We start from the raw sequence: 11,258 nt of genomic DNA, 5'->3' as shown, positions 1-11,258 counted from the left end.
AGACCATCTTAAAGACACTAGGTGTGAAAACTATTGCGGCATGTTTCTCAAGCGGCGAAGCATTTTCCTCTGTAAATGGAACGGACTGCAAGGCTTCGACGTCTTGGAGAGCTTCGTTAATCCCTCGCGACGCAAGGCAACGCTCATAGTGCTCTAGCATTTCAAACAACGACATCTTAACCTCAAGATGCGTATGTAGCACAGAGTTCAAGCTCTCGCTCCTCTGATTGCTGCTCAATCCTAGGAAACAACGGCCCTCAAGATATGGAGCACACCACAACTTTCTCATCTGATACATCTGATGCAGCCAAGACTCCTCACTGGTTACTTTATTCCGTTGTAAGAATTGTATCCATTCTATCTCATGATCTTCAATGGAAGAAGTATCATAAATGAAAGATCTAAATTCCTCATTTATGTCATCATCATGCAGATGGCGTACAATGTTCTGCTGAATGTGCCATATACATAGTCTATGGTTTGAGTCTGGCCAGACCACCCTGATTGCTCTCTGCATTGCAAGGTCCCCATCTGTGATCACAGATATCGGATGCTTCTGTGCCATGCAATCAGAAAAGGTCCGCAACATCCACTCGTATGCCTGGCTTGTTTCATGAGAAATTATACCACAGCCAAAAATGGCAGTGCTCCGGTGGTGATTTAACCCGACAAACGGCACGAATGGCAGATTGTATTTGTTGGTTCTGTATGTGCTATCGAAAATAATGATGTCTCCGAAAGCCTCGTAGTCAAGTCGCGATTGACTATCAGCCCAGAACAGTCCCTTCAGATGGCCATGCTCGTCTACCAAGTACTTGAAGAAAAAATCCACATCTCGCTCTCGCCTCGCCATCATGTGTATGATCACCGTATTAGCATCACCGGCGTTGATTGTCTCCTGCTTATTAGCATGGCAGAAATTATAAATGTTCCTCTTTATGCATCCAACCTTATCAAATCCACCGTATTGAAAGCACAAAATATTCATAATACGGTATTTGCGGATCCCACATTTTTTCATGTCCGCAATGTTCGCTTTCTGCTCATCACTAATTCGTCTGTGCGAACGCAGCAGACAAGAAAGATCCCGTGGGGCTAGAGGATGGATGTGCTCATCGATGAAATCCTTGACAAACCACCGACCGGTTTCCTCCTGTCTCGTAATGACCAATTTAGCATTACACCCAACATGAGTTAAACTTCGTGGCCTCCTCTTTCTATCTTCCATCTTTCTTTTCATGTGCTTCTCTTCGCGAAACCCTTGACGACTACACACAATTTTCCTTAAAATTATGTATTTGTTGGATCCATCCCACTCAACGTAGCTTTTCCTCACACTAAAACCTTTTTCAAGAGCATATTTGTTGTAGAATTCATAGCCTTCGGCCTCACTATCAAACATCTTGCTGACAACATTTAGATACTTGAACATACTCTCATCACTTGCATACGCCATGTCTTCCTGCATATGACATGTGAGGGAAACCCATCATCAACATCTTTCTGTTTATCAATGTTGCAGGTGTAAAATAGCTCATAGGCAAAGACAAGTGCATGGAAAAGACTTTGCTCGTTTGACATGTGAGGGAAACCAATCATCAACGTCCAACAAGTAGTATCTCATCTTCCTTTAAACTATATTTCATGCACTATGCAAACCTAAAGTGATGATGACTTTAATAAACTAAATTAAGTCAACTATGGAACCAGTATCTCATCTTCCTTTAGTATATCTCATCTCAAACGTCAAGTATGTCACTTTTTTTCTGCGGTACCAAAGGAAGTAAGCAATGCCCTCAACATCTTAGTTAAACTAACATGATGCGATTAGCTCAAGAGAAACTATGCCACGATGAAGCTTTCCATTCGTTGTTCTAGTCCGTACAAATCTCGCATACTGCTAAATTACCCGGATCTTGTGGGGTTGAGGTTGTACTGCATGCACGGTGGAGGGGCGCAAAGGCCAAGAGAACAAGCAGAACGCCAAGCCGGATTCATACCTTAATGATGGTACGCGCGAAGAAATGGGATCGCCCGCCGCCAATTCAGCCGGCGCAGATCCGGCCTTCTTCTTCTTCGGTGACGGCGTGGGGGGCTGAGGACGGAGAAGGACGAGGACGATGAATTTATTCCTCTCACCAGGCAGGTCGAGGACGGAGAAGGTCAGCAGCAGCGAGCGGCGACGAATACATCGGAGGAGGATAGTGCTCTGGATCAAGTAGACATGGATCTGGTCCTCAGGTGATCGGTTCAAAAAAAGATATTTCCCCCTGGACCATTATGCCCTTATCGCAATTAACATATTAAATTTAATCAATTAAAATTCCCCGCAAGATCGGACGGCTAATAAAAATCAGACGTGATCAGACATGTAAGTACTGCTAAGTACTTCGAGTACTAACAACAATCACCGTAAAACAGCTCTATTGTTAAACATATTGAGTCTGTGTAGTACGTGAGAATTCTGTTGGAGGTGGAGTGGTGGCAAAGCTCGAGGATAACCTGATGGACAAACAGGTCCATACATAGGAGTGTTGCATTGTATGACTTGATCCTTTTGTGCATGTTATAAGGATGAATATAAATTTATGTCTTACACTAAAAAAGAAGTTCTAATTATCGCAGGTTTTGCCTTTCAAGCAAAGCACTCCACCAAGCATGTTCGTATAGGCCAGGTAGCCCTGATAATCCACTACGGAGCGCCACAAGATACACGATTTTTTTTTCATCAAAAAGCATTCAGACAATAAGGAATCCTTTGAAGTAAGGAATAAGGAAACGTCGAGGATAATTATATTCAGCTTAACAGCACAAAACTGGATCATTGTGCTGTCATAACACAGAAGATGAACCTTCAAGCTATCCTAAAGCAAATCCATCAGACTGAATGAATGAACGCAGCAAGGTTTCTCTTGAGAGAACTGACAGCAGATAGCATCTGCAGATTCTCGGTGTCGCGTTTCCAATTGGCCTTGTTAGGAGATGCATCATCCTGTGGCTCCATACGTGGTTCACTATCCAATGTGCCTACACGCGCCCGCTTCTTCCCAGCTTGTTTTCGCACCAAGGCGGCCCTCCTGTACACAACAATACACACTAAGCATAAATTTAACGCCGTCAAGGTCAAGCAGATTGTACAGTAGCAGGATAGGGAAACGATGACCTCTTGTACCGGGGATCAGTAGGATCCAATGCATACTGGTGAGACGTGAACATGGGTGAGAGCCTCTCATCTTTGCTAACATCGATTTCACCAAGTTTGTCCTCGACATTATCCTTGCCCTTCTTGCCCTTTTTACTCTTGCGTTTTATGTTATAACCCTTTGCACCATTGGCTGCATCCTGGCCAGCAGCAACCAAGAGCTCCAACTCTTCTTTAGTTGCTTCTGGTTCATAATGTTCCTCTCGAGACTCGTCCTTTCCTCCCCCTTTGGCCTTCTTCACCTTCGGTTTCTTTATGGCCTTAACTTCTTCGTCCGACTTTTCGTCGTCAAGGAAATCATCAGCGCTATCTTGGTCGCTACAGCCATCGTCATCCTTTGACCACCTCTTTCCAGCCTTCCGCTTCTCCTTCATTTTTTCTTGGTGCATCTCTAAGACAGTCTTCGTCTCAGTGCTCTTTCTCTCAAGGATACGTTTGCTGAGGTCCTCGAGCCCCGTGTTGAATGTTATCTCCATGTCCTCGTCATCTGTTTGTTCCTCATCAGATTTATTTCCTTGCTGTAGTAAGCGAGCCAACCTTTCCTCATTTGTTAACTTCCTTTTCGCTACACCATTTGGCAGAGACTCGTCACCGGAATCATCTACACCATCTTCTGATGCACTGTCACCACTTGCTATATATTTACCATAGCCATCAAACTGCAACGGAAAGAATACAAGACGTCAAAGATGGATAAACAAAGTACAGGACAAGAAACAATGACCAACAGATGGAAAATTTTCATGAGACAGACGAGTAGAAACATGCATGCCATCATTATCAAGTTATGTGATTTTGTAAGAAACTCAGAGTTGTTCAAACAAGATATGGCAAAAAAAAGAGTCTTGGATGATACTGTATTTATTCCTTTATTATTCACTAGTGCTGAAAGCCTACTTCGACAGTTGACACTGGGTTTTCCTCCCTTGACATTTATAAATTCAAAGAGAAACTAAGTTTTTAGTTTTAGGTTAGCAAATAAAACATTTTAATTAAAATGATAGAGCTGACCTCATGTTTGAACTTTTGCCTCAAGATCTTACGCTCTGGTTCATCATCATCCCAGGTGGACTTAACTTTGGTACGCTGCAAAGCAGGAGTCTCAAAATCAGGCGCCTTGTAACTCAGAGGTGCCTGCACGAAGTCAAACAAGTTACGAACGGAAAAGACCTCTTTTAGTACTACAACTGAAGGCAGAATGAAGGAGGGGACGAGATCTGGCGAAAGCTTTGTCTATAAGCTCGGTGGAGCTCAGATCTGGGGCGATTTGGCCCTGGTGGCTCGTCCGGATCTGAAGCCTCGTGGGAAGGAAGCGAAGTTGCGCATGCATTTTGGAGTGCTTTCCCAGTGGTGCTGCGATGGCCGACGCCATCGGCGGCGATTCTCAACCTCCAGGCTTGCAGGCCGAGATGGAGGCTCTTCGGCTTCAACAGGGCATCCACCGCTTGCTCTCTCCCGAATCATGATTTTCTGATTTGTTGTAGGTTCCTTTTTGTAAAACTAGAGCGCTGACGTGTTTTTTTTATTCTTTACGAGGTCCTCTGTGTAATTTATAATCCCACCCACCAGTTTTAATGCAGTTTCTGGGTCCTTTGGGACCCTTCCCTTGTTCAAAAAAGAAATATGGATGCAAATACGTTCTATTCAAGTAATATACCTCTGTAGCTACATCACGAGCAGGATATTTGAACTCCTTGGAGTCATCAATAAACTGCAAATGGAACACATTTGCCGTTTTCAAGAATTCAGTGCCATCAAGAGTTGTGTATAGGTGATCTGCAGTTGTACTACAATCACACACCACAACTGCATAGTAGTACCTGCAGCAAGATCAATATAATCATCAGAGAGCAGAACAAAGAACCTTGGCAAGTAGCAACATTTTCGTATGGTAAATATCAAAGATGGATAGACAAGGCCATGGACATATGCACACAATCCTAAACATGTGAAGGAGAAGCAGCCATAGTTACATTTACACAGGATCTGAACATTTTTATATTTTATTTAGCAAGAGAATATTTATGGAGTATATTGTTAAAAAGATCATTTAAACTCTTCTCGTAAGTCCCAGACAAATAGAAAAGTAAACAAGATGATAATCAACAAAGGTATCTCTATGCTTTGTTGCTAACCTGAGTTTGTTTAGCTCATAAGTACGGAGCTTGTTGTTCTCAGTCTCATAGTCAAGGTCACTATCTTCTTCGCCATCATCATCATCATCATTGTCATCATCATTGTTATCATCTTCCCCATCCTCATCCCCATCACCATCACCATCAGCGCCAATAAGAGCAGAAGGGCCTTGAGTTGCCTCAATATTCATGCACTTCAGTCCAAATTCTGTTGGATATATCGAAACTGATACAACTCGCCCACCTTCTGGGATACAGGATGTCATGACCATATACAAGTCCACCGCCTGTTGAAAGGGAAAAACAAAGGAACACTATCATTCAGCTCAACCAGCCTAAGAGAAGTTTCTATGAGCAACACAAACTATATATGCCCAAGGGGTTTGTTCCGTTGTTTGGATCTTCAGTTTAGCAAAACACAGGATTTCGTCCAGTTAAATATGGGCTATTATCAAAGTATTTTGTTGGGGTGCTGCAAAAATCATAGGAAGTGCTTGAATACTAAACAAAACAAACAGTAAACATAGTTAAATGCAAAATAAAAAATTCATTACAAGTGTGTTTAATTAATGGGCATTTCTTTGATAAGTTTTGTGATTCAGTTCCACTCTAAGGGTTCAAATTTAGATTCCTTACCGAAACAGATCCTTAGGGGTATGAGATATTGGCAATTAGCACCTAAGATACAAAGAAATGATGATGGTTGCGGTGATTTGGGTATAGATAAATATGGACATTATAACTATATATAAAGGTCATCATTGTGTGTGAGGATGTCTGGACCAAAGAATCAGTGGTTTGGCATCACTTCAGAATTTGTTCTTAGTCCTGAATATCTATATTTGGTGCATTTATATCTCAACTAAAAACAGGCGAATTTTAGTGATAGAGATTTCACCTGTTCTCAACAAAACAAAAAGATAAGAAATGAAAACATCTTTAAGCCAAACAACATGAATATATGCATCGTACTTCAACCTAACAAACTGACAAAACAACATAGTTTTTTTCTTCAGAACTTACTGTTTTACTAGCATGTATTCCATCTAAACAACCCTTAAAGGTTTTATATAAGTGTGCACACAAATGCAAGAACGAAAAAAATGCACATTAACCTCACAGAAAAGAAACAAGCTGGCCTCAAAACACATTACTTCAAGGTGATTCTCTCATGCAATTCAAATAATAAAACTGCCTTTTGAACATGGCTGAAAATTTTCAGGCAGACGGATTACTTGTCAAGATAATAGAAATTTGAATTGGCACACACCTTAATATGATCCCAGTCCATATTCACAACAGCAAGCCTGTGAGTTTCCTTGTCAATTACAGGTGTATCATCATGCCCCGCCAACAAGTAATGTGCAATGTCACAGCCCACAGAGTACTGCAAAATAAATAAATAAGTCAATGAATTAGAAGTAATGTAAGGAAAATGTCTGTCATGAAGACAAGAAAAATACAACAAGCAAGGTGTCTCATCAAGATAATTTCGGAACCATACGGAGATCCAACATATAAGAAGACATAACATAAGACCCGTAATGGCAATAAAACTATCTATATGTGGCAAGCTGCAGAAAATCATCAGAATATTAAGATCAATAGTTTTAGTTAAAAGTTGTTTTTATAGTTGGCATATGGAATTGCACGGCTACAGAAACATGCATATCGTCATTGTCCCTAGCAGGCATCGCCCAATAAGGTTCATGCTCTACAAGAAAAAAACAACGCTGACACTAGAGCAATCACAAACATTTTTTTTTTAGAAAAGGAGGATAACCCCCGGCCTCTGCATCGGTAAGATACATGCGGCCATTTTATTGATTATTCTCGAGGACCTTACAAAGTAGAACAACAATATGGCTGAATCCGCCATCTTGACGACATCTGCCGCTATTCCTATCCAAATGATGAAGGGGTGCAAGCTGAGCCACATACCCAGACCTCTCACCTAAACCTAACATCTAAAGCCGGAGGCCCCGCCCGAGCCATCTGCCGGGTCCAGGGCTCAAACCGGTCCGACACACTCACATGTGTCGTCGTCGCCATCTTCCACTGGTCCAGCTTCAGAGCAGATTGAGGTGACAACCTTGGCAGGTCCTCCACCATCGACGTCACCACGACGCGAAACGACGACCTCCACCTACGCGAGCCTTGGCAGGTCCTCCGCCATTGACGCCACCACGACGCCAGACGACGACCTCCACCTACGCGAGTCCATCTCCAAGCAACGGACGTAAATCCATCCTAGGATAGGGCCGCACCACCGCCGTCGCTCACCACCCACAAGCGACACCCAACCCCAAGGTTCCCAAAGTGGCGCCTTCAAGAAGCGAACGGCGCCGTGAGCGCTGCCGCCGCCCAACAAAGTTAGGGCTTTTACCCGGGAGACCTAGGGGAAGGTGAAGTGAGGAGATCAGTCCATACCGACGCCTTCAAGTAGGGGAACGACGCCTGAGGGCGTCGCCGTCGGCTCGGCCGGTCATGGCCGACCAGGGATTTCGCCCGAACTAGATCCCAGCCACCAACAGCGTCTCCTGTATAGAATCGGCAACCAAGAGAAGCGCGACCTGGCCAAGTTGGCCCGCACGCCGAACAGGGAGGAGGGGAGGCGCCAGATCGCGCGCACCGACCGCCGCAGAAGCCACCGCCGGCCGCCAACGACCACCGGATCCTGTCGCCCACGCGGTCAGGTCACCAGATCCACCGCCTGCACGGCTGCTAGCCGGTCGTGCCTTGCTAATGGAGCCGCCGCTCCAGATTCGGAGTCCCCCACGCAGAAGCAGGGCAACCGAGACCGAGAGATTAGATGATTTGCCCCAGGGTTGTCTCAATGACCAGTGGCCCCGGCCCCACAGACCACGCCGCCACCATCCTTGGCGCCCCGGGCTTGCCCGGCGGCTGCCTCAGGCGGCGGCGAGGAAGGGAAGAGGGGGGAGGAGGAGGGGCGGACGAGGGTTGGGCGCAAGCAATCACAAACATACACCACAAGTTGAAAAATAATCATAACTTGAGCCTGCATGATCTGTTGTATCCACATGTAAGATCTGATTGTTTTTAGAGGAGTGAAGATGACAAGATCTGGAACCTGGTCATCGCCGTCCTCCTCACCATCGCTGCTGGAACTCTCTTCTTCCTCTAGCCCATCCTCTTCTTCCACCTCATGATCCTCCTCTTGACAAATCAGCTTCTCTTGTTCTGTCTTTTCCTCGTCCCCCTCCTCCTGGCTGAGATAGTAATGCAGCATGGGATTCTCCCTGTCCCTGGCGCTCTTCTTGCGGCGTCTGCCGCGCTTGTCCACCGGCGCTGCCGAGGAATCGAACATGGGGTCCGTGAGCATGGGGGCCATGAACCTCGAGTCGAGGGCCACCTTGGCCTCCTTCCGCCGCATCGGTCGGAACCTCGGGTCCGCGCGCGCCGCCGCGAATCGCTCGTCCTCCATCGCCCTCTTCATCTTAGAGTCGAGGGCCTCCTTCCGCCGCATCGGTCGGAACGTCCGGTCGGTCCGCGCGCGCCGCCGCGAATCGCTCGTCCTCCATCGCCCTCTTCATCTTAGAGTCGAGGGCCTCCTTCCGCCGCATCGGTCGGAACGTCCGGTCGGTCCGCGCCGCCGCGCACCGCTCCTCCTCCATCACCCGCTTCATCTTCGAGTCGACACGCTTCACCTCAACGGAGCCTGCCACCTAGCCTCGATCAGGAGCAGGAGCCCGAGTCGGGGGCGAGTGGCGGCGGGGGTGGATGCGGGCGAGGTTGTGGCGGCGGGTGGGGGACAAGGGCACCGACAAGGCTACACGCTTGTACAGTACTCCCTCAGGTCTTTTTTAGTTTGCATATAAAATTTGTTTGAAGTCAAACCTCGTAAAGTTTGACCAATTTTATAGAAAAAAAATACTAACATTCATCATGTGAAATCAATGTCAGTACATGTGTCATGACTTAAATTTTCATATTGTATAACTTTAGTATGGTAGATGTTGATATTTTTCCATATAAATATGGTCAAATTTTATAAAGTTTGACTTCGAACAATTCTTATATGCAGAATAAAGAGGATCGGAGGGAGTATATAGAAGAAGAAAATGGCATGAAATTCAGAAATTGCGTGATTGGCAACCAAAGGTGGCCAACGACCAGTTTTATGAAACAAATCAGGAAAAGTAATAAAACGGGTCATGCCGTGCCGGCACGTCGGCTCTAGGTCGCGGCCCAGGCATTGCACATGGCGGGGGCCACGAGCGTGGCACCGTCCGTTTAGGCGCGTGCCGGGCCGAGACTTTTACGGCCTGGCCTGTGAATTTGTTGCCCGTTGGCCACCTTTGCCCGCAACACCACCAACCATATTATCTGGGTGCAAACATCGGTTGTTTTGTTACCAGCGTGGCGTTAGGTCAGGCCCGTTTGGCTGAATTGCTCGTTTCGCTAGAGCCACCCTCGCGCAGAGAGGAGAAGGACAATGCGATGCATGTGCTCATGCAACCATGGAGATGGTGCAGGGAAAGCAGGGCGGGATAAATTCGCTCACCTCCCGCCAAAACCATCCCCCTGTTTACACCCGACACTCTCACCACCCAAACCCTACACCACCATGTCCCTACTTCGAGCTTCATCGTGTTGGGAGCTTCTTCACCGACGAGCAGGGCGGCGGTGGTCGTCAGTGGCAAGCATTCTTCTTACTCTTTCGCGAGCTGTCTTCTGCATCCTCTCACTCATTCGATGATTGTAAGAAACCTCTAACTCTTGATCTTGTAGCTTAGATCTTTGAACAGGTGCTAGATCTGGATGGATTTGATGGTAGTTGTTACTAGTGAGTATTTATCTTGATGATATGTTGTTTTGATGGTAGTTGTTACTAGTGAGTGTTTATCTAGATGATATGTTCACTAGTAGAAAACAGGGCATTTGTCCCGGTTCGTAAAGGCCTTTAGTCCCGGTTCATGAACCGGGACTAAAGGGTCGTTACTAATGCCTCCCCCCTTTAGTCCCGGTTCTAACACGAACCGAGACTAAAGGCCGCGGCCACGTGGAGCTTCACCTTTAGCCCCGGTTGGTAACACCAACCGGGACTAAAGGAAATTTTATGATTTTTTTTGAAATTTTTTTTGAATTTTTTTATTTTCAAATTTCTGAATTATTTTAACCTCTAATCTCTAATCACCACCCCTCATCACTGCTCAGTTTATCCTCTAATCTCTAATCACCCCTCATCATTCCAAATCATCTAACTTCCCATCCTCCCACTCCCCCAGCCTGAGCACGCTTAACTTCCGGGTTCTATTCTCCCTCGTTTCCAAGTCTGCACTTGTTGTTTTTTGACAATAGTAAGATGTCAATCCTATTAACCCTCAGGAATTTTGCTTGAGCATGAAGTTACACATTTCACTGTTTGAGTTTGAAACTATTGTTTTAAAAAACAATAATTATTTAGTAACACTAAATATTTCTTGAATAATTAGTTTGACCATTGTTTGACCACAGTTTGACCAGATTTGACCAAAATTCAAAATAACTGAAATAATTATTTAGTAACACTAATATTCTAGAATAATTAGTTTGACCATTGTTTGATCATTATTTGACCACAGTTTGAAATTTTTTCGATTTTTTCCACTCTAAATCTTAAAAGCCCCGTAACTTTTTTTGTTAGGTTTTTGAGGATTTTGAAAATGTTTAACGAGGTTCCCCTGGTTAAATTTGGATGTAACTTTTCGAGTAGATGATTTTTCATATAAAAAACTTTTTCATCCGAGTCAGTATGCAAAAGTTATGCCCATTTTACTAAATTCTAAAAAGATTTTGCAAATAAAGTAGAAATTCACATTTGCAAATTTTCCCAACAACTAGACCACATATCACATGGGAAACTTATTATTATTATTTTTTACATTTTCATCATTTCCTTTTATTTTTTTAAAACTGAA

The 11,258-nt window shown here is 44.8% G+C and overlaps 1 protein-coding gene across 2 annotated transcripts; it reads right to left on the bottom strand.

Moving 5' to 3' along the window:
- Positions 1–2,757: 2,757 nt before the first annotated feature.
- LOC119324036 (pre-rRNA-processing protein ESF1-like) lies at positions 2,758–8,791 on the bottom strand. Of its 2 annotated transcripts, none has more exons than XM_037597768.1 (7): positions 8,429–8,791; positions 6,608–6,724; positions 5,338–5,624; positions 4,860–5,022; positions 4,214–4,336; positions 3,164–3,861; positions 2,758–3,077 (listed from the first exon to the last, which is right to left on the bottom strand). In XM_037597768.1, exons 1-7 carry the CDS (start codon positions 8,780–8,782, stop codon positions 2,879–2,881), a joined length of 1,941 nt encoding a protein of 646 aa, XP_037453665.1. In that variant the 5' UTR covers positions 8,783–8,791; the 3' UTR covers positions 2,758–2,878. The 2 variants fall into 2 exon arrangements, with proteins under 2 accessions (XP_037453665.1, XP_037453664.1); XM_037597767.1 differs by having other exon boundaries at positions 3,173–3,861; positions 8,429–8,740.
- Positions 8,792–11,258: the final 2,467 nt, after the last annotated feature.

The sequence above is a fragment of the Triticum dicoccoides genome, chromosome 6B (genome assembly GCF_002162155.2).
Source record: "Triticum dicoccoides isolate Atlit2015 ecotype Zavitan chromosome 6B, WEW_v2.0, whole genome shotgun sequence".
NCBI lineage: Eukaryota > Viridiplantae > Streptophyta > Magnoliopsida > Poales > Poaceae > Triticum > Triticum dicoccoides.
The sequence above is the reverse complement of the archived record's forward strand: the minus strand, read 5'-3'. Positions and strand labels throughout refer to the sequence as shown.